At 41.1% G+C, this 24,822-nt stretch overlaps 1 protein-coding gene across 1 annotated transcript in view; it reads left to right on the top strand.

Moving 5' to 3' along the window:
• The window catches only part of LOC126217633 (lachesin-like), a gene marked incomplete at its 5' end in the record, with an annotated part of 728,482 nt that extends 722,713 nt beyond the window's left edge, over positions 1-5,769 (top strand). The window contains one exon of the mRNA XM_049942194.1: positions 5,104-5,769. Within this exon, the coding sequence (XP_049798151.1) occupies positions 5,104-5,127 (24 nt within the window). The remainder of the gene's footprint in view (positions 1-5,103) is intronic.
• Positions 5,770-24,822: the final 19,053 nt, after the last annotated feature.

Below are 24,822 nucleotides of genomic sequence, written 5' to 3'. Positions count from 1 at the left end.
CTTGACTGAAGTATATTCGAACACCAAGGTGTGAAGATGTAAGACACAGAACAGATACGAACCAAATGTAGCTGATGGTCTAGATGCCAGGCACACAATGATGCGTTGAGTGATATAGCTCACACTTAAGTGCTTGATATAAGAGATGCACTTACTGAGATTCAGTACAAATTATATGATATGCATAAAAACGTAATAAAACAATCAACCCAACAAAACAGGATTAACAGGTGTCTCAAACGCTATCATGATCTCCGTACATATAAAATAATTAGTAGGTAGCCTAAGTCTACAGACAAGGTATCAAAGGGCATTAAGGATAGATACATCTGAAACAGGAGAGGGATGTGATCCTAATGTAGCTTGAGGTCTAGGTGTTGCACAATGACATATCAATTAACGTAGCTCTGATTTTAGTGTTTCATATAAAATAAGCGAACAACTGAAGGTTCCATTTTGTTGTAACCTGAGGTGTAGGTACCAGATACAAAAGCTTTATAAGTGACCACTATTAAAATCAATACAGGAGAAACAATTATGTGACATACAGAAACCATTGGATGTTAATTACAATGGTAAGTAGCCATATCTCTGTATTTGATATACAATAAAATACCAACAGATCGTAGGTGTAAAAATATAAATTACTAGTACAGGTTCCTAACGTTAAATATATCCAAAGACCAATTTCAATCTAAATGTAATTCAAGATCTAGCTGCTATATATGCGATGAAGCATCGAGCAAGATGACTCACACTTAAGTGCTTCATATGAGAGAAGCATCTATTACAACTGCTGGTAAGGTACCATGTTTGCTTGAAAATGTAACAGGACAATCGTAGGTGTAAGATATCTCTACACCACAATATACATTCACTAACGTGTTGTTTGAGATGTAGGTGCTAAAACTAGCAATGTGGTGAGTAGTACAGTCCTTTACATCAGGTACTTAAATAAAAATCCATTATGCTTGTCGATAACGCAAAGACTGATCTAAAAGTTTGGCACTTGTCAGCGGTTGAAATGAACTGTTGATGTAAATGATAGAAGAGTTAATCATTATTCATAAGTATTAGTGGCGTAGTAGTTGGAGGTATTATATACATAATATTAGCATCGTAATCAGTTAGATGCATGAAACATTATGACATTATGCACAATAGATGGTAAGAGTTATCCACTGTAAAATACATGTATACGCATGGCAAATGTATAATGCGGAAGTCTATGTGCTATCGCAGCCTAAGGTCTAGGAGTCACGGTCCAAAATTTATAAATTCGTAAAGGCAATTGGTATTGTGGTAGCCCAAAGTCAAGGTGCTAATTGTAACTCCCGGTCTAGGTGATAAAAGTAGCCCGCAGTCTAGTTGCTAATTGTAGCTCAAGGTCTAAGGTGCTAATTGTAGGCCAATGTGTAGGTGCCATAGATCATCACTGTACTGATGATCGAAACATATGTGGTAGAGGTCACTATGCAGGGTGGTCCATTGATAGTGACCGGGCCAAATATCTCACGAAATAAGCATCAAACGAAAAAACTACAAAGAACGAAACTCGTCTAGCTTGAAGGGGGAAACCAGATGGCACTATGGTTGACCCTCTAGATGGCGCTGCCATTGGTCAAACGGATATCAACTGCGTTTTTTAAATAGGAACCCCCATTTTTTATTACATATTCGTGTACGACGTAAAGAAATATTGATGTTTTAGTAGAACCTCTTTTTTCGTTCTGTGATAGATGGCGCTGTAATAGTCACAAACGTATAAGTACGTGGTATCACGAAACATTCCGCCAGTGCGGACGGTATTTGCTTCGTGATACATTACCCGTGTTAAAATGGACCGTTTACCAGTTGCGGAGAAGGTCGATATCGTGTTGATGTATGGCTATTGTGATCAAAATACCCAACGGGCGTGTGCTGTTTATGCTGCTCGGCATACTGGACGACATCATGCAAGTGTCCGGACCGTTCGCCAGATAGTTACGTTAATTAAGGAAACAAGAAGTGTTCAGCCACATGTGAAACGTCACCCACGACCTGCAACAAATGATGATGCCCAAGTAGGTATTTTAGCTACTGTAGCGGCTAATCCGCACATCAGTAGCAGACAAACTGCGCGAGAATCGGGAATCTCAAAAACGTTTGTGTTGAGAATGCTACATCAACATCGATTGCGCCCGTACCATATTTCTATGCACTAGGAATTGCATGGTGACGACTTTGAACGTCGTGTACAGTTCTACCACTGAGCACAAGAGAAATTACGGGACGATGACAGATTTTTTGCACGCGTTCTATTTAGCGACGAATCGTCATTCACCAACAGCGGTAACGTAAACTGGCATAATATGCTCTATTGGACAACGGAAAATCCACGATGGCTGCGACAAGTGGAACATCAGCGGCCTAGGCGGGTTAATGTATGGTGCGGCATTATGGAAGGAAGGATAATTAGCCCCCATTTTATCGATAGCAATGTAAATGGTACAATGTATGCTGATTTCCTACGTAATGTTCTATCGATGTTACTACAAGATGTTTCACTGTATGACAGAATGGAGATGTACTTCCAACATGATGGATGTCCGGCACATAGCTCGCGTGCGGTTGAAGCGGTATTTAATAGCATATTTCATGACAGGTGGATTGGTCGTCGAAGCACCATACCATGGACCGCACGTTCACCGGATCTGGCGTCCCCGGATTTCTTTCTGTGGGGAAAGTTGAAGGATATTTGCCATCGTGATCCACCGAAAACGCTTGACAACATGCGTCAGCGCTTTGTCAATGCATGTGCGAACATTACGGAAGGCGAACTACTCGGTGTTGAGAGGAATGTCATTACACGTATTGCGAACTGCATTGAGGTGGACGGGCATCTTTTTGAGCATTTATAGCATTAATGTGGTATTTACAGGTACTCACGCTGTAACAGCATGCGTTCTCAGAAACGATAAGTTCACAATGGTACATGTATCACATTGGAACAAGCGAAATAAAATGTCCAATCGTACCTACGTTCTGTATTTTAATTTAAAAAACCTACCTGTTACCAACTGTTCGTCTAAAATTGTGAGCCATATGTTTGTGACTATTACAGTGCCATCTAGCACAAAGCGAAAAAAGTGGTCCAACTAAAACATTCATATTTCTTTACGTACTACACCAATATGTAGTAAAAAATGGGGTTCCTATTTTAAAAAACGCAGTTGATATCCGTTTGACCTATGGCAGCGCTATCTAGCGGGCCAACCACAGCGCCATCTGGTTTACCGCTTCAAGCTAAACAAGTTTCGTTCTTTGTAGTTTTCTCGTTTGACGCTTATTTCGTGGGATATTTGGCCCGGTCACGATCAGTGGACCACCTGTGTAATGAAAAGAATTACTATACAATATCTAAGTATGAAAGAGTTTGAAAATGCGCAATTTTACCCTAAACGTGCAAAATTTTCATAAACACAAAAGATATAGTGTGGCCAGCTTATGTGGCTATAATTTAGATCCCAATGCAGATGGGACAAGAACAAAACGGTATAATTAATGTATGTGGTAAACTGAAATAGATGTACTGTTTAAGTCAGTACTAAATTACTGCAGTAGTTGCGGAAAGGCAAAGAGAGTCTTCCGATCGTGTCTTGACAATATCTGCACAAAAAATTTGACAGTGTGCTCTAATAATATAAACTCTTTAAGTACTCAAACCCATGTCTCTTCCCTAATTTTTCAGTCTCTTGGTTCTCTGTAACTTCATAGGCACATGTCGGATCGAGAAACCGTTCCATCGGAAAGCACACTCAGAGTTAATCCTAAAACACCTATGGATTACATTCGACGTCCAGCAGCGTGCCATAAACATTTTAGGAGCTCTTTAGATTCAGTGTTACTTGACGTTAGTCATTAGCAACCTTTAAGTTCAAATTACGTTTATTCACTATATAGCTCTATAAACACGATCAAATTGTTTACGTATAGCAACAAGACACCCATATCTGACTATTTTAGCAGTGTTGTTACGGTGGAGGATGAAGCTGTAGATTAAGTTTCTGGTTCGCTGTATCGTCATTTTTGGCTATTTACGTGGAGCACTTCCGCATGTTAGGAGAGGGAAACGGGAAGTACCGGTAAGTGCAGTCAGCTGGACTGGGCCGTTCCGGTAATGTAACTGCTAAGACCGGCCACTAAGAAACCACTTTTATGTTGCGTTTATGCTCTGTAAAGCAACGAAAGCTGCTGTCAACCGGAAGGTTGGCTTGAGCACTGCAGTAATTTTATGGACCTTGCCTACCTCCCACCTCTGAACGGCATTATACAGCCAGTGAGAGGGGAACCTTCAGCTCAGCAACTTGGTGTTCTTCTTGTTTTTCAGGGGTGACAGACGAGAGAAGTAACAGAAAAATGTATTTGGACCAACGGAGGATCGAAACTTAAACCGTTAGCTCCGTAGTCGGGAACTTAACACTTTTTCTTTTCTTTATTCCTGTTTCTTCGTCGTTTCGTCGTCAGCAGTTCTCTGCAATGTCGTACGATATCTCGCAAATTCAGTAAATGAAAATTTCATTCAGTTTTTCTGCTACAGAGGCTGGCAAGTCTCCTGACTTTCAGTGCCGGCAACTTACTCAGCCACCGGTCACATTTCTGTACAAATCATTATAGAGTTATTTATTAATTAAAAACTGCTCTGAGCCAAGGGAACAAACGCTAGTTATAAAATTCACTGAAATAAGTAGACGATGGAAATATCGTGGCATTCTACGTTATTCTTTATCCAAGTTACGAACAATAAATAAATATTTATTTTTATTCTCTGAGAGGAATAATCTCTTTACCTTCTCATTAGTAAATTAATGGACCGTGTAATACTGAATGGAGCAGCAACTTCTACACATATCTGATGTAGGTTACTTCGAGTCCAGTTAAACGCATTCTTCTCGCCTTAGCTTAATATTGTCACCCTTAGTTGTTTGGCAAGCGGGACATGACATGAGCGTAGTAAATTTGGAAATTATACACCTTTTTTTCAGCTAGGTAAGGAACAGACAGATACAATCAGACACAAGATTTTCTAGTCCACTTACAGATTTTTTTTCGTTTGTGTTACAGGTGGAGCGTGTTTTCGTCGTCTGAGATGCGATTCATACTCGAGGAGCATGACCCGTGAGTCATTCGACCAGCTACAAAGTGACTGTGCAAGTAAAGGGATACACCGAGGAGTGGCGGACGACGCCGTTGTTTCGTAATTCCTAACAAAAAATTGTGACGTACGCTGCCACAAAGCTACTTGTCAGACACAGCTGAGCAAGTGGCACTGTGGACACGATAAATCTTCACGTTTCCTTCGACTCGCTCTTTTATCAGTTTTGCGTGTGACTTCTTGGCAGTGGGGAACAAGTACAATTGAGACACTAACTTCTTCTGTGGGTACCTCGGATACGGCGATGCGACAAGAGAGTGCTGAAAATAAAAACCACCCCTTCCAACAAAATGCTATTAAAATTATATCTGAGGTTGTTGATCTGTTAAGACTGTAATGTCAATTGCGATAAGGAATGCTGATTGGTCGACATAGCTTCCAGGAACAGTGTGTTTATAACGCAATGTTTGTACGCTGTCACTGGGAAAGTTAATCGAGGTAGTAGCTGTAAGCAGGAAATTGAAACAACAAAAAGTTATGATTCTCGCTATACGAACTGTGTGCTTCCACAATACGCTGCTTCTGTTTGTCAGTATTGCTACGTTCTGTCGCGTGTATATACGAATATATTTGTAATAAATTTATTAAACCCAACATCTGGTTTAATATTTACACTTAAATCCTGTCGTAAGTGTTAGATAACCCGTGATCAACAATATATAGCACAACTGAATTATTATATCTTCAGATATAACCAGCTTAAATATGTTTCTTGTATATATATCATCAAATGGACATTTTAATTTTTTCCATTGCGTATAGTTTAGACGACGACATAGGAAATTCTACTTTGTAGCTGCCATCGTGAAGGGATCCAGGTTTCCTTACCTTGACAGTAAACAGTGTTTGGGGATTAACCTCCCCAAGCGCCAATCTACGTGAAGGAAATGATGGCCTGTGACTGGCTATAAATCTGAAGAGGCTGCTTTTAAGCATAGAAATGTAATATTTTTGTAATATGGAATAAAGTAAACATCATGGTTGGATCAGTTCATAGAATACTAAGGTAGGAGACGAGGTACTGGTGGAATTGAAGCTGTGGGGACGGGTCGTGGGTCGTGCTTGGGTAGCTCAGATGGTAAAGCACTTGCCCGCGAAAGGCAAAGGTCCAGAGTTCGAGTCTCGGTCCGGCACACAGTTTTGATCTGCCATGAAGTTTCACTAAATCATGAAGTTTACGCAAGATCCACTTGAGTAAATGTTATTAAAATATAAAGCAAAAGGAACCCATGGAGATCGTCAATGACGTATCGTCTTGCGTCAGTTAACTGAGATGTCGGCGGCGGGAAGCCTTCGTTTTGCGATGAGTGAACGCGAGTATTGCAGTTAGATAACGGTGACCTAAATCAACTCACAGCGTTAACTTACTATAGAAGTCTAAATTCTGAAATCGAGGCAACAGGCGTGCCTATGAGAAAACCACTGTTTCTTGTGCTCGAATTCGAACCAAGTACACGTGCGTATATTTTGGATAGGTTTGTCTCTGTTCCTTGTCGACATACTGGAAAAATTAGGGTTTCAGAACAACTGTACACTGCGAGAAGCACTACTTGGACCCAAACTCTCCAGCTAATGTATAAACTTCAAATGAGACTTTTTGTGTCTGCTGAAAACGACAGCGAACCGTAAGCAAAGACGTTGTCAGAGGTTGTGTATGAACAGTGGGCCAACGGTTAAAAGTTGTTTTACACTCTGTGAATTACGAATTCAATAGAAAATTTTAATTTTGTTCGTTAGTTGGGACACTATTGAAGCTTTTTTCGTTTTTTGTTCCACTCCGAGGTAATAAGCATTGGAAAGTTACGTACTACTTCATCTTTCACATTAAAAAATGAAACTTTCCTTTTAACACACTGCATATCGGTAACGTGAAGTAAATATTTACGTAGCTACCACTGGAAACTTTTTTCAGACAGATAGCAATTAAACTTAAAAATTAAATGGATTAGTTACTTCTTCCTTGAAGGACGGTTCATAACTCCTCAAAAGACGAAAAATAGCCTGTTTTCCGAAGGCCTGTGTTCCTTACTAACAGCAAGATCATGACTACGTAATTCTCCAACTGAAGATCATGGCGTGGGCCATGGGAACATGTACTGGTGGAAGAAGTAAGTGATTGATGCAGAAAACTATTTATTTGTATGCATTAGTTTCACATGTAAGTTAATTCTTGGCACATGAAGACAGTGACGGAACAAATGCGTGTCTGAACAAACGGGATTCGATGGATGGTCGTAACTGTGAGGTCGTGTGGAGGTACTGGAAGGGTTTACATAGTCGCCGTGGTAATATTACTTACTAAAGTGCAGTTTGCCCACGACTGGTGTGAGTATGGTTGAGGGATTTATGAAAGTAATGTGACGTACGCGAGTGACTGCATGTACGGTAAAGAATGACAGGCGGTTCATTCGGTAAGCTGGTCTTAAAAGCGAGACAGACGAAAGACAGAAACGTAACCAACTTGCGTCGTAAGAGCAGAAGCTGCAATTGTGCGAGTCCGCGTGAGAGGTAATTTTGTTCAGTAGAGGTGCAGAGTGCTACAGTCGTGATTCTTACACGAAATGTGTAATATGAAGGTAGATTCTAGGAGTTGGTCGATAACATTAAACAATCAAAACAGGCGGCAAACTAACAACAGTGTACTGCCATTAACGAACAGTTTCCTACCGCTAGTGACAAAGTATTTCACTTTAGATACCGTAATTTTTGTTACTATTCAGGTGAACTCAAGGATAGACACATAAATCCGGCAGTTTGAAAACGTACAGCTATTTCTGAAGTCTGACTAGAAGTGGGGACCTCCACGTTACGAGAAAATATGGGAATCCCGACTCCACACAGGCGGACTACACGAAATACACGTATGGAATTTAACGAACTAAATTAAGATAGTTTACTGAATTCCTCACAATTGTGCCTTGAATAATCAGTAATACACCGAAGAAGCTTGGTGAATGCAAATGATTGTCACTCCTCATAAAATAGTCCAACGTAAAGGTACAGATTGTCGTAGTCAGGGTGTAGGAGAAATTATGTCGGTATGATACTGAGATGACCTCCAATGAAACCACCGATTTAAGTTATTATATAATATTAGAAGCATAAATATTCATAAAAAGGATGGTCTGAAGTCACTGCGGCGCAGGACGGACCGCAGTGGGGGTGACACGTGGCTAGTAGGGAGAACGGGAATGGTACTGGAAGAACTAGGACGTGGGGCGAACATCAGCTGCACTTCTGTGGTATAATAAGCTTTATTCAGGCTCATGTCGAGTTCACAACCCCAAATCCAGTATAGTCGTATATGAAGTAGCTATGATTGGTGTTGAAAAACTGTATTTTGATTCGCGACAAATTGCACTGACTTAGAGGGAGTAGGTAACGAGCAAAACTTACTGCAGCTCATGTTGATAAGTAGGATGCTATGACTATTCCGTGTCCACTGTGTCGGTGTCGTAAATTTATCTGCACTAATGGTCATGGTTCAAAAAGTGGCAGGGGTAAAATACAGGGAGCGAAAGGCTATTTACAATTTGTACAGAAAACAGATGGCAGTTATAAGAGTCGAGGGGCACGAAAGGGTATCAGTGGTTGGGAAGGGAGTGAGACAGGGTTGTAGCCTATCCCCGATGTTATTCAATCTGTATATTGAGCAAGCAGTAAAGGAAACAAAAGAAAAATTCGGAGTAGTTATTAAAATCCATGGAGAAGAAATAAAAACTTTGAGGTTCGCCGATGACATTGTAATACTGTCGGAGACAGCAAAGGACTTGGAAGAGTAGTTGAATGGAATGGACAGTGTCATGAAAGGAGGGTATGAGATGGACGTCAACAAAAGCAAAACGAGGATAATGGAATGTAGTCGAATTAAGTGGGGTGATGCTGAAGGAATTAGATTAGGAAATGAGACACTTAAAGTAGTAAAGGAGTTTTGCTATTTGGGGAGCAAAAGAACTGATGATGGTCGAAGTAAAGAGGATATAAAATGTAGACTGGCATTGGCAAGGAAAGCGTTTCTGAAGAAGAGAAATTTGTTAACATCGAGTATTGATTTAAGTGTCAGGAAGTCGTTTCTGAAGGTATTTATATGGAGCGTAGCCATGTATGGAAGTGAAACATGGACGATAACTAGTTTGGACAAGAAGAGAATAGAAGCTTTCGAAATGTGGTGCTGCAGAAGAATGCTGAAGATTAGATGGGTAGATCATATAACTAATGAGGAGGTATTGAATAGGATTGGGGAGAAGAGAAGTTTTTGGCACAACTTGACAAGAAGAAGAGATCGGTTGGTAGGACATGTTGTGAGGCATCAAAGGATCACCAATTTAGCATTGGAGGGCAGCGTGGAGGGTAAAAATCGTAGAGGGAGACCAAGAGATAAATACACTAAACAGATTCAGAAGGATGTAGGTTGCAGTAGGTACTGGGAGATGAAGAAGCTTGCACAGGATAAAGTAGCAAGGAGAGCTGCATCAAACCAGTCTCTGGACTGAAGACCACAACACCAACAATGGTCACTTTGTCATGGCGGTGAGGTTAGGCTATTTATATGTTTTGGAAGGTATCAGGTTAGTAATTGCCAGCAGATCCAAACTACCCGGTGTTATGGTTTGAAGTCCTGCGTGGTTGACTTCATAAATCATATGCCGCACATCAGAGTTGTGGCAGCTTAGAACTGATTTGCGAGTAAGTTTTGCTTCAGTATCGGTAGTGTTGTGTTCAGAGGACGAAGTTATAGTTGTGTCACCTCCATGAATTCTAAGAAAAGTACTTGTAACTTGGTGCAATTGATGTAACTAACGTTCACCTACAAAATCAGAGGACAGTGGTCTGAACAATATATTAAGATTTTACCAGATTTGTCTGACGTTCACGGGATTTCCAACCTCTCTCAGAGTGTTGTTGTCCTAGAATAACTTAGTATTAGAGTTCATATGTTTGGTGCCCAACGTATTAGCAGCCTCATTATAGGTAAGGTCAGGTAAGTTTAACAGGTCGAGGGCTCGTGCATGGACATTGAAGACGCAGAACCAACAGGTATGTCTGCTACTCAATAGAGACCTCAACCCCTAATGCGTGTCCGGTTATTGATACAGGCAGGTTTATTGTTGGTTATTTCTTTCTCGATGGAAACTTAAGTGTTTTGTCTCCATTGAACCATCCCCCACTCCATCAGCAAAGGAGAACAGTAAAATGTAAGACTTCTTTGACACTAGGCTATGTGTCTATTAAATTAGCTTTGAACTTCTAGCAATTACAATACAGCTCAAGAACAATTATAAACACAACAGGAAGGACAAATTTACGTTCAAACTCGGAAATTCTAGTAACATAACCCAGGGGTAAAAAAACTTTAAATTCGTAGCACTTCATTATAGATCTTCACACTAATTGAATAAATGCCGCCGAGAGACATTATTTATTACATAACTGTTCCACCGTCAGATACAAAACGGGCATAACTCGCTCCCAGGCCCCATATTATGGCGACAGCGGCCTCCTGCAGTATAATGAGCATTACGTTTACAGGTTGGTACAGGTAACTTCTAAAACAAGAGACGAACATACGGGGATCAATAAAATACAATTAGTCTAAAAACCCCACAAGCCGCTCCGAGCTCGGGAACTGAAATAAATGATTATAGCAGTTGGTACTAAAGAATGTTCATGGATAAGAAGAAGATTTACATTTCTTTAAAACTAATTATTGTCGTCAGCTAATGGGCCAATACTTTCAAATTAGAATAATTAAGTAAGTGTCTCTTTCAAGTGAGCTCAGCACTGCTTAAGATCGCTTGGTAAAATCTAAATCACTGTAAGACAACTGCAAAACTTTAGCACAACATATCCTATAGAAATAAAATCGCTGTCCTTGAAGTGAAGTCAGCACATCGGCTGATAAATGTAACATACAAAATTCACATAAAACTAATATAAGACATCGCTTTTGGGAACAGGGCGAAACTCCTCTAAGACAATTAAATCACAGGCAATGAACAAACTTTTATAGACTTGCAAACGTTCACCCTTTTCGTGGCGGAGTGGCGTTCGCCTTTTTTAAATTTCACAGAATAACTCTTTACCAGCCAAAACTAAAGGCGCTTAGCGCACACCGTATACCACTTTTGCGAGCTACACAATTCCCCACCCAGTGTGATTACTGCAGCGTGGAGCTCCCTTCATATCGGGCGCCATACACGACGAGGTAATAACATTTCCCGCTGAGAAGTTATCCTCTGCTAACTCCGCCAATATAACTTCCAGACATCACATTTCCAACATAGCTGTCATTAGATATGCATCCGCACACACTGCTTGATCTCCGCTGCTGTCTACAGGGTGTTTCAAAAATGACCGGTATATTTGAAACGGCAATAAAAACTAAACGAGCAGCGATAGAAATACACCGTTTGTTGCAATATGCTTGGGACAACAGTACATTTTCAGGCGGACAAACTTTCGAAATTACAGTAGTTACGATTTTCAACAACAGATGGCGCTGCGGTCTGGGAAACTCTATAGTACGATATTTTCCACATATCCACCATGCGTAGCAATAATATAACGTAGTCTCTGAATGAAATTACCCGAAACCTTTGACAACGTGTCTGGCGGAATGGCTTCACATGCAGATGAGATGTACTGCTTCAGCTGTTCAATTGTTTCCGTTCGCCGTGTTGCAGCTGCGGTCCAAATGACGCCAACGTCCACGTATCGTCTCATGCGCCAGAGTTTACACCTCTATCCATACAAAATTCAATCGCGGCAACCCCTCAGCGCCGCTACCATTGCTGCACGAGAGACATTCGCTAACGATATAGTGCACAGGATTGATGACGGCGATATGCATGTGGGCAGCATTTGGTTTACTGACGAAGCTTATTTTTACCTGGACGGCTTCGTCAATAAACAGAACTGGCGCATATGGGGAACCGAAAAGCCACATGTTGCAGTCCCATCGTCCCTGCATCCTCAAAAAGTACTGGTCTGGGCCGCCATTTCTTCCAAAGGAATCATTGGCCCATTTTTCAGATCCGAAACGATTACTGCATCACGCTATCTGGACATTCTTCGTGAATTTGTGGCGGTACAAACTGCCTTAGACGACACTGCGAACACCTCGTGGTTTATGCAAGATGGTGCCCGGCCACATCGCACGGCCGACGTCTTTAATTTCATGAATGAATATTTCGATGATCGTGTGATTGCTTTGGACTATCCGAAACATACAGGAGGCGGCGTGGATTGGGCTCCCTATTCGCCAGACATGAACCCCTGTGACTTCTTTCTGTGGGGACACTTGAAAGACCAGGTGTACCGCCAGAATCCAGAAACAATTGAACAGGTGAAGCAGTACATCTCATCTGCATGTGAAGCCATTCCGCCAGACACGTTGTCAAATGTTTCGGGTAATTTCATTCAGAGACTACGTCATATTATTGCTACGCATGGTGGATATGTGGAAAATATCGTACTATAGAGTTTCCCAGACCGCAGCGCCATCTGTTGTTGAAAATTGTAACTACTGTAATTTCGAAAGTTTGTCTGCCTGAAAATGTACTGTTGTCCCAAGCATATTGCAACAAACGGTGTATTTCTATCGCTGCTCGTTTAGTTTTTATTGCCGTTTCAAATATACCGGTCATTTTTGAAACACCCTGTACCACAACTGTTAAGGTACACATTCAGTACCACACCGACTAGTGCCTCCCGTAAACTGAAATTAGAGTGGTGGACAGTCAGCATGCTGCCCTGACCCGAAAATGTCAATTTTAAATTTATTTTTTATTTATTGATAGAACTCATGTGCAGTAAGTTCGCAAAATGTCAACGATGAAATCGCATCCGAAACGCCTGAAAAACAATTACATGCGTGACGCCAACTTCCCGCCACGCCCACTTGATGAACCAACACTTCAGCATTAGCTCGTTGCACAATCCCTACATTTACAAGGGGAGGCTTCCAAATTGTATTCTGGATGTTGTGAAGACCACTTGTAAGTTTCTGACCGATCCTGAAATTCTAAAATGTGTGTTCAAGGCAAAATCGAGAATCCAAGTGAGTCTCTAAATTCACTCGCGTGGAAGCGATGCCCTGCAACCAGGTTTTCAACTGCTACTGTTGTCAGAATTGTAGCTTAGGACACAGTTATTTTACATAACGATGGGTGCGTAGGGAGGATGAAGGCATTAGTGAATGGGCACTAAAATAGGAAACTCCACTCAAGACATCTTGACGAAAACAGATTTACAGCGCCTCTATGCAGCTGAAAAGTCAGTTGAGGACCTGGAAAAGTAAAGAAGGCAGAAAACAACAACCAAGAAGAGAAGCCTTGATGATAAAGAGGATCCTGAGTACAAATCTGGGGCCTTCCGAGGAAGTGATATAAGAAAAAACCGTTAGGTTGAGCTTGAAACTGCATTTCCTAAAAACGGTCTATTTTAAAGTTTATGTACCTTTTTCTCAGAACCTTTGTAGCCTAGAATTATGAAATTTAGAAAACTTATTTCTATAACCCAACAAAGGCAGTCACAAGAAAAAATTTTGAAATTCTCGGTTAAGCTGAAGTATGGGGCAATGTGTTTGGAATTCCCATTAATTTTGTATCATATTTACAGAATTATAATTAAAAAGGTTATTAAAGTTCCCTATCGATATATTCAAGAAATCTCACGATAGTACCTTACTCTATATACAGAGGTTAAATAGAGAAAATTTTGTAGAAATCTCTTGAATAGGTTCTAAGAAAAAGACACAAATACTTTTTGAAAATAAAATTTTTTAATTCTGTAAATAGTTAAACATATGTAGAGTCCAAGGAACTGAACAGTAAATGCGTTAGTTTCATGTAAAACATGTTGCAAAATTTCATTGCCGTATTTCCAAAATTATGGACTTGGTGTATCTCTAAACAGTGTGTGTTTTTCACGAACTTTCCGCCTTAAGGCTTCTTTGCTCCACGCCCAACAACTAGCGGCGAGAGATACATCGCGAAAGAAAGACAACACTCACCATAAGCACCAAGCAAGGAAAATTAAAATGAAAGTCATATCGCGGGAAAGTGACTGAGAATGTTCCAATGTCACGACGGGCAGTATTGTGTCCCAATCTCTCTGTTCGGCATCAACGTAAATTGAGAACCCGTCTGTCAGCGACTTATTAAAGCGGTCTGTGAGACCATTCGTCTGTGGATGGAAGGCAGTTATCATCCTGCGAGTGATGTAACAAGATGTATTTATCTCTGATACTACTCTAGACTGCAAAAGTTGTCCACCATCAGAGATCATCACATGGGGTTATCAGTCCTTTAAAAGGAACTTTGCAATTTCAAGAGCTTCGGCAGTCGCCACAGATTTAATGACAGCATAGCAGATGAGGTAGTTAGTGCACACCATTATAGATCGATTACGACTTGTCGATTTCGGAAACCTCCGCAAGAGGTTGATTCCAAGTTCGCGGAATGGCGCTACTGTGGGCGGGATTTGTACCAGTTGTCCAGGAGGTAACTACATTCCGTCGCTATCATTTCTTGCAGTAGCTCACATAGCGCCTAACGGATCGCTAGACATGGCCGGCGATACCTGCAAATGTTTTGGTTAAAGTCATCACAGATCGATGGAGACCAGATGGTGGACTGCCGTGGAAATATTTCACAATAACTAGTCGTACACGTGGGACGACGAACAACCACTTTTGTCCCACTCAATCAAATTCATCTATTACAGTTCTCCGATAACTACGAGTGGAATTATCATTTGGCGGATTCCTCCTCCTCTAAGGCTTCTGTGATTTTCAGCAGTGCTGACTGTGGCCTCTAGTCAGCACTAATGTCATTTAATAGAGCGATGACTAAAGTTTAATCTCCGTTGCTGGGTTCCTCCAAAGGATTCCTTGAAAGGTTTTCGGCCTCCTTGTATCTGCGTCCACTTTTGTGTACCAAGAGACGCCGTACTATTGCAGTCTCAATGCCCATACTACCAATCGACCTGACGGATTCTTCAGCCAGCAGAGTGGCCTGTGACACCGCTGAATGGCTTGCCAAATAAATAAGGCCTGATCTTGTTGAAGGCCCAGACAAATGCACGGCACCTTTTCTCGGCCATAGAGTAGTTCGCTTCGGACTTGGCGCTTACTCTGGAAGTACATCTGCCACCTTTTCAGCACCTTCCTGAATTTGTGCTACAACTGTCACTATTCCAAAATCGCTAAGGTCAGTGTGAAGTTCTGTCTAGGCATTCTCGTAGTACTATGCTAGAACTGGAGATCTTAGTGCCTTCTTAAAGAAAAGGAAAGAGATTCATTTTGCCTCATGTCAGGAAAATTTAGCTTCTCCCGCCAGTAGTTCTCGCAACAGATGTGCCTTGATACAGATGTCATTCATAAATCACTGATAGGGCGAGTCCATTCTGAGAAAACTTCTCATATCAAGAATGTGATGAGGAGTCGGAAATTCCGTGACTGCTCTCATCTTCTCTGGATCGTGATAGACCCCATCCGCATTCACAAGGTGCTCAAAGATTTTCGGTTTCAGTCAGCGACATGCAGTCTGAACACACTTCGACACGGTTGTAAGGGAGAATAGATGTTGTTCAACTGCCTTCGAAACAACGACAGTGTCATACAGGGAGCAAAGCCGTATCTTCCATTTATGGTGTCGAAGTAGGGTGTCCACCAAATATTCGAAGGTGGCTGGAGCCTAACATAATGCAAACGGCATATTTTTGAACTCTTAGAGACTATAAACTATTATGAAGGCAGACTTTTCTTAGCTAGCTTCGTAAACTTCGATTTTCCTGTAGACTGCCTACATGTCTATAGTTGAGAAATACTTAACTCCTTTCAAGTGTCTGCGTACTGGATCCCCAGTAATTCGTAAGACGAGCTGCGAAGGATCGGTACAACTTGTGAAACATCTATAGTAGGGCAGAGATGGTTCAGATGGCTCTAAGCACTATGAGACTTAACATCTGAGGTCATCAGTCCCCTAGACTTAGAACTACTTACACCTAACCAACCTAAGGACATCACACACATCCATGCCCCAGGCAGGATTCGAACCTGCGACCGTTAACAGCCGCGCGGCGCCGAACTGAAGCGCCTAGAACCGCTCGACCACAGCGGCCGGTGTAGGGCAGAGAGTGCGGAATCACCTACTCCTGCACTTTGCAGATCTACAGACGTGGGAAGAGCATGCACGCAATATGGCGACCTGTTTTCCCTCATGCGTTTACCTTCCACACCCTTCCCCCGTGACCGAGCGAGGTGGCGCAGTGGTTAGCATACTGGACTCGCATTCGGGAGGACGACGGTTCAATCCCGCGTCCGGCCATCCTGATTTAGGTTTTCCGTGATTTCCCCAAATCGCTTCAGGCAAATGCCGGAATGGTTCCTTAGAAAGGGCACGGCCGATTTACTTGCCCATCCTTCCCTAATCCGAGCTTGTGCTCCGTCTCTAATGACCTCGTTGTCGACGGGACGTTAAACAGTAATCTCCTCCTCCTCCTCCTTCCCCCGTGCAACCCACAGAGCATGGTTTCTCTTTGCGCTTAGATGTGGTAAACACATTTAATATTATTTTCAGAATTAGATTTTCACTCTGCAGCAGAGTGTGCGCTGATATGAAACTTCCTGGCAGATTAAAACTGTGTGCCGGACCGAGACTCTAACTCGGGACCTTTGCGTTTCGCGAGCAGGAGAGCTCCTGTAAAGTTTGGAAGGTAGGAGACAAGGTACTGGCAGAAGTAAAGCTGTGAGGACGGGGCATGAGTCATGCTTGGGTAGCTCAGTTGGTAGAGCACTTGCCCGCGAAAGGCAAAGGTCCCGAGTTCGAGTCTCGGTGCGGCAGACAGTTTTAATCTGCCAGGACGTTTAATATTATTTTGTTCTTAACCCACTTCGTTTAGGAGCAAACATTAATTTCTTACAATTAAAACATTATTTTTAATAATCTGCAACCTCTACATCCCTTGGAACACGAAAAAAATTAATCCTGGAGAAAACAGAGTAGCGCGCTTTTTGTAGTAAATGTGATGTATTCTAATTTTGTATTGGGAAATATTAATGGTGGAAGCAGCGGTTTTAGAGCTTTTTCAAGAAAAAACATGAAAAGTGACTGGTGAATGCCCCCTCCCATTGCCGCCCCCCCTCTTCCCACTCACCTCACTAGGCTCGATTATTAGTACGTTATTCAGTGCACTCCCTGCAACGAATGCACGAAAATCTGTGGCTACTCGAACTTTTCCCCTACTCGACCTCTTTTGGTTTTCGTTGACTGCATTATTACACATTCCTAGGTTGTTAAGTCTTTCTATTAGGGTTACCTCCTCCATATTTCCGTGTGAAGCTAATATTGGAACGTATCTAGATACGACGCGGAAAGACTGAATGAAATATCAGTCATGATTTCTGAGAGTCCATTTCAGACTCAGCAGTGGTGGCGTTCTTGTACGAGGCGCAGTGGGCTTTGTACACAGCGTGCCGCACTCGGGGCTGCATTTTGAATAATGTGGCTTGCGGGTGAGCCGGCCTCCGTCTGCGCTGCTCATGCATATTCACTGTTAGGGGAGGGGGAGGGGGGATGGAGAGGAGATCGGGAAGGGGGGGGGGGAGGACACAGCACCACGCACCATTTGCCGAATTAATGGCTTTCTAGTCCTCAAAACAAGGGCTGTCGCTGCTCTCTTGCGAAGAGATCGTGCACCCTCTGACTTAAGGGGCAACTCCGTCGAAAGGCAGCACTCGCAGCTGCAAACACTGTTGCAGGCCCTGCCCTAGACAGTCACTGTTTCTATGTTCCACTGTCACAGCTCTTACGCAACAGGTGAAAACCGTATACAGTGACAAAGCCAGGAGATAATGTGAACGCAAAATTGGAAATAAAGTGAAGAAGATATGGTTTGATTAACAGCTTTTGCGGGTATTATTTATTCTTTTAACAGAGTTTTACCCTTTTCTAATGAGACCATTCCTGTTTCAATCACCGAGCGAGGTGGCGCAGTGGTTAGCACACTGGATTCGCATTCGGGAGGACGACGGTTCAATCCCGCGTCCGGCCGTCCTGATTTAGGTTTTCCGTGATTTCCCTAAATCGCTCCAGGCAAATGTCGGGATGGTTCCTCTGAAAGGGCACGGCCGACTTCCTTCCCCGTCCTTCTCTAATCTGATGAGACCGATGACCTCGTTGTTTGGTCTTTTCCCCCAAACAACCCAACCCTGTTTCAATCTTCGGCTTTGTATTTAACTACTTGTTACATATATTCCAAATCCTGTATTACCCTACAATTTCCACTAGTACCACATAAGTTATTTCCCAGATATCTTAACCCAGGTCCTGTCATTTTGTCTTTTCTTCTTTTCTTTGATTCACATATCTTCCTTTCTTTGAAGATTCTCCAGAGAACCTCGTTATTCCTCACCTTGTCGAGTCCCCTAACTTTAATGTCTTTCAATAGCACCACATCTCGAACGCTTCGATTCTCTTCTTTTCCAGTTTTCCCACAGTCCATAGTTCATTACTACAGAGTACTATGACACTAACATACATTTTTAGAATTTTTTCCAGGAATTAAGGCCGATGTTTGATACTAGTAGCCTTCTTTTGATCATGAAGGCCTTCTTTCCCTGTGATAGTCGGCTTACAATCCAATAGAGGATTTCGAAACCATTGCCTGATCCTCATATAATCCAGCTTGAATCTTCTGATGTATCTCGGTCTTTTTCAAGTATACGCAATGCTCTTGCAGTTTTCAACAGTTTATTCACCATTACTAGGTGAATTCAATAAGACTTTTTGTCTGACATTTCTATTACAGACCATAGTCTCCTGTAACTTATTCCTTCCCCTACTACCGCCTCCAACCTCCCATGATTATTAGATTGTCATTTCCGTTTACTTACTGAATTACTAAGTGAATAGACTCCGTCTTTTTCTTGTGAAGTTGGGAAGTGTGCGTCAGTAGTAGTTGTTGTTGGCGTTTGTTTTCCGCCGATTCTGATGAAAACAGCCCTATAACCAAACTGTCCATAGTACCTCACTCTCTGTCCTACCTTCCCCCTCACAATGAATCCTAGCCCCGCTACCCAATTTTCAGTTGCTGTTGATATAACCCGACATTCGTCTGACCAGCACTCGCAAAAAACATCCCTCATAGTTTCGACATGGTCAGTAACTCAGTAAGACACTTATCACAATCATATTATAATAGTTCTAAGTTCTTCACGGTAGCATATTACAACAAATCCTATTTCTGATAATGTAAATATTAGTGTTTTTCAAAGGAAAAATATTCTGATTCCAGAAATGTTATAGCCACTGACAAATGAGAGAACTCCTTGCAGAGATAGCAAATGAAACCGTCAAGAAAGTATATCATTAGTCACTATGTAATAAAGTTACATTGAACACAAAACAAATGTAACTAGGTTTTCAGTTTGAAGAGTACAAATGACACTATACTTGATACCCCTACAGACCGTAAAAGACTTGCCAAATATCTTGAAATGAATGTCGGTTTTCAGTTCAAGCGTTGTGAACACTCGAAGATTGTTAAAAATAGAAAAACATCAACATATTATGACTGAAGAGTCCCGAAATCAGGATGTACGAGTAACAGCTAGCCTTTTTGTTAGATGCTGTTTAAATGTACAGTCAGTTCTTAACTATAAATCCATTTCTGGAGAGAAGTACAAAAAAATATTAACAGTTTTCAAATTAAAGGGAAGCGCAGTTATTATAATAACCCAAAACTGTAATCAAGACTGTTGTAAAGATCTGTTCAAAACACGATGGATTTTAACTAGATCTTGGGAGTACCTTCACTCGTAAGTAATGCACGTCAAAATAACCGTGATAATCAGTGAACAAAAAATGTATACAAGACAGTGGGAAAAGATAACAAGTTGAAGTTATATTTACCAACAAAGAAAAATCATAAAATTTCCAGGTCTACCACGAAATGAAACTGTATAATAATTTTTCCAAGGTGACTGAAAGGAATAGCACAAGAAATTGAAAAAGGCAGGTAAAAAATATTTTGGACAACGCAGCAGAGATTTGGTAAAAACTTACAACCAGTAAATAATCATAATAATGTAATAATAAATGTATCTTTCACTTCATATGGCACTTTCGCAGTGTAACGCTTTTTTCTCTTCTCTTCAGAAGGAAACCTTCCTCTAAAAGCCCTGCAATATATTTAAAAGTAATACGTTATTGCCCTTCTGAGCTCCATATCTCACTAAGTTTTTCAGGGAAGCAAACCAGAACTTGCGATGCACAAACCGGAATCCAAACATCATCGCTCTGGATTTAAGTGTTTTCCCTAAATTACTTCAGATTATAGTTGAGAAGGTGTAAGAAGATCCCTGACAGCTTGCAACACTCTTGACAGCTTTCAGTTACGAAGCGCTAACTGCTGCAGGCAGAAACAGTAGCCGTCTATAAACACTGAGGCGTTGCCATAGACGGGTTTACGATATAGCGTTACGTTATTGGTTGAGGTTGGCCCGCGAAGCTGCTGCACCCAACCCACTGCAACTGTCGGGGATGAACTTAAGCCAACTCAGCTATAGTGTAGGTATGGTTCCCACTGTGACGCTGCGCCTTACTACACATTTCGAACTAACTAGGTAAGACTTGAGTATGTGAGAGTCTGTAGGTATAATATTTGTTTGTTCCTGAACTGCTGTACCATGAAATGTCCAGTACGCTTGTCAAACTGATCCACAGATAAATAAAACTACTACCAACCACATGCAAGTCTGTCTACTTCCACTATTTATTCTCTTTGCAGCTCCTTCCAGCATGTTTAGTTACTACTAGATAGAACAATATGTACCCAGCTACCCTTCAAGGTTGTATGTGTGTTTCGAAAAGCTACAACCACCGTCACAGGAGTTGATGAGGAAGCCCATATATTCTAGTGATAAGCAAAATGGAATATGTAATGTCTATGAGAACGTTTCAAACGCGATCAGACTCAAATAAACATATCTAAAGTATTGACACAGGACACACAAACATGGACATGACCACAAAAGCAGGGGTAATGATCTACATGTCCCAAAATAACGCAAGTACGTAGGTAAATGCTGTGAAAGCACAAGTTGTACTAACATGTGTGAGATTCTCTCTTATAGTGATAAGGTGTACTGTGGGGCTGTTGCCCCAAACACGTATTTATCATTTCGGAGCGAATGTTAAGTGTCTGAAGACATACTTAACAGTGCACCAATATCATCATATGAGAAATGATAGCTCATCGACACAATGAAATCACAAGTAACTCACCAGCGACCAGCGACACAGGAAAGTACATCGACTTAGCTCACAAAATTCCTGAAAATCTAGCAAGCGTGCCTATGCATTCTGCTAATCATCAGACCGCAACCATGTCTCTCAGTACGTTGATTTAATCATAATGCCATGCTCTTCAGCAGTTAGCGTATGAAATCACGACAAGGTGTTGGCGTCCTTTTTTAGACAAATATAATTAAAGCATGAGAATAAGGAACTTCCTTTCTGACAAACTGCTATGCAGCGTGTGATGTTGGCAATTAATGTATTACTCCTCATAAGCATCAACAAAGCGGAAATTTAGTGATGAGAATCTTGTTCATAATACTCACGCAAAACAGACTTTGCTCTTCTAGCAGTTTTTAACATGAGCAACTGAAATGAACTTAAAACAGATTCTGGCCGGCCGAAGTGGCCGAGCGGTTCTAGGCACTACCGTCTGGAACCGCGCGACCGCTACGGTCGCAGGCTCGAATCCTGCCTCGGGCATGGATGTGTGTGATGTCCTTAGGTCAGTTAGGTTTAAGTAGTTCTAAGTTCTAGGGGACTGATGACCACAGCAGTTAAGTCCCATAGTGCTCAGAGCCATTTGAACCATTTTTAAAACAGATTCTACAAATACTTAAAATTCGAACTTCTTCAAGCCTACACTAATGTGTGTGAATTGGTAGTAGGATATCGGCACGCACAATGATACAAACAAGCAATTTGAAAACTCTCAAATGTAGAACGTACTTCTGCACAGTATATAAATTGAAATGATGTTTCTGATCATCTTGCACGTCATACCGACTCTTCAAATCCATGGATCTCTGTCAAACAAAAGTACTTGATCAAAACATTACGCTTTCTCAAATACAGCTCCAGAACCAGACACATCTTACCTCTTCCAGTACCTGAACAACTAATGTGAAGCAGTTTTAACGTAAATGTAATGCTGACTCCTACTCAGTAAGGAATCTCAATTACCAATCCACAAACACTCACTAGAGACCATGATTCTCTTGTTGTGGCTGAGCAGAGAGTTAGAAAAAGAAACATTATCGTTATATACTGAGTGTATCTAGGTCAGGGATAGACGTCAAAAAAGTATTAAAGTTCTTGAAAAAGGACAATAGGTGATGAAATGAAGAAGCCAACAAACAGGCACTTTTCGTCACCCTACAACCCCCCACGCCTTTAACGAGTTGAGAATATTTGAAATGTACTCTGGAGAAGACCACCAGGAGACAATCCGAATTACATTATAGTATCCTAATATGTTTCTAAATATGATAAAACTATTAAGATGAACAGGTAAATATTTGTTCAGAGTACTCAGGTTAGGTCATGTTTATGCCTTATAGCTGACAGTGTACAATTTTTATTCATAATGCTCCACTTATGCTTGAAGGGCATATCAACATTACAATAAAAATAAGTAAACTATGTTAACTATTCAGAATCTATACTTGAACATACCAACAGCATAAATCGATAAGCAAAGTATCTAATTAGTCACAACTTGCACTTGAAGGGCATAGTAAAATCGCTGTATCGACAAGCAAAGTACTTTAACCATTCAGAAATAATCCCTAGCTGAACACACTGACAATAGACCTTTTTGGCAAATATGTCTATAGGGAATCTAGAGGTGATGAGTTTTAAAGTGGTTACCAAAAGATTAAATCTTAAAAGTAAAATAATGCATCCAATAAATTCTTAGAAAATAGTAGAAGGCAGGAAACAGTGAGATAATTTGCCAAAACAAGTTACCCAAAACAATCATTAAACTTTAATCAACTTTAATCATATCTCAAAATCGTTAATAAACTGCATCCATATCGAAGTTTAATTGCAAACATAGACTGATAGTTGTGTTTGACTTTAGCATGACATTGTACACTTTAAAAGAGCTTTAAGAACATTAAACATTATGACACAAAAGTAATAGTTCTATTGAGAGAGAGAGAGAGAGAGAGAGAGAGAGAGAGAGAGAGAGAGAGAGAGAGAGAGGTAAACTTCATTTGAGTCCTATGGTCAACTGTTGCTTAGTAAATTGACATACCAGGGAAAAATGCAGCTCTTTTTGAGTAGCTTACACATCCTTGTTTCCAGTTAGTGAGGACCTAATAATTTTAATGTTGCATCAATTACTGTTGCGGGGAATGAATTGCTGAATACATAGAGAAATAGACAAATACTTTGTTTCTAGATTCAGAAAGCATGTTGATGCCCATCTACTCTTTCAAGGTATCAGAATGGGTTCAAAATGGTTCAAATGGCACTATGGGACTCAACCTCTGAGGTCATCAGTCCCCTAGAACTTAGAACTACTTAAACCTAACTAGCCTAAGGACATCACATACATCCATGTCCGAGGCAAGATTCGAACCTGCGACCGTAGTGGTCTCGCGGTTCCAGACTGTAGTGCCTAGAACCGCACGGCCACTCTGGCCGGCTCAGAATGGCGTAAACTTCATCCAGACTACAATGACGTTTCTCAGGGTCTGACTAAATGTCTCGTTCCCAATGCTGACTGTATTCTTCACAACTTGGCACTCCTGATGTATGGATCTGTACATTGTTCTGTAGGTCTCTCAGGTAGAGTTCAGTAGCCACAGTGGATCATCTATGAGCCTGTATGCTTCCATGCCTGTAACTTTTCTTCACACACAATTCCTCTCCTTGCTCTTGTCTCTCTCTTTCCTAGCAGTACATAAGTCTGCACAGTACGTATGGTACTGCGTAAGTTAAATTTACACTTTAACATCGCCATCGTTGACCCCATCAAAGTCTCTGTATTTAAAAGTCGTACTGCACAGTCACTGATTTATCGTATAAAGGTCAGTAACAGCTTTCATCCGTTTACTAACCCATTCCAAAAATTTCAAATAGTATGACATCAACATAGAACAGTTCAAAATAACAATACATATTTACTATAGAATTTTAAGATAAAATGGTAAGTATATCATAAAGTCCATTCCTGACATATACAGTCATTCTTAATTCCTACAACCATGCATCAAGTCATAATACAGGTCAGTACACTGCTTACACAAACATTGCATGTTAGATCAAGTGACATGCTTTTCTATCTAGGTGCCACAGCTACGATTCACTCCCATTACATCCTACTTCATATCAATTGCAACATTGCCATCAAGTTAAATAATGCTATTGGGACCAAGACTAGTTACATTAATCCCTTTCATGGACCACGATCTCAAGCAAGAAGTTTTCGACATATGACATGTTTTCATGCCCTGAGACAATCGGACCGAAACACAAAGTAACGTAAACAATGCAGTACAATTAAATTGATCTCACCATATTGATGCTGACATTTGT

The sequence above is a fragment of the Schistocerca nitens genome, chromosome 1 (genome assembly GCF_023898315.1).
Source record: "Schistocerca nitens isolate TAMUIC-IGC-003100 chromosome 1, iqSchNite1.1, whole genome shotgun sequence".
Taxonomy (NCBI): domain Eukaryota; kingdom Metazoa; phylum Arthropoda; class Insecta; order Orthoptera; family Acrididae; genus Schistocerca; species Schistocerca nitens.
This window is presented reverse-complemented; position numbering and strand designations above follow the sequence as displayed.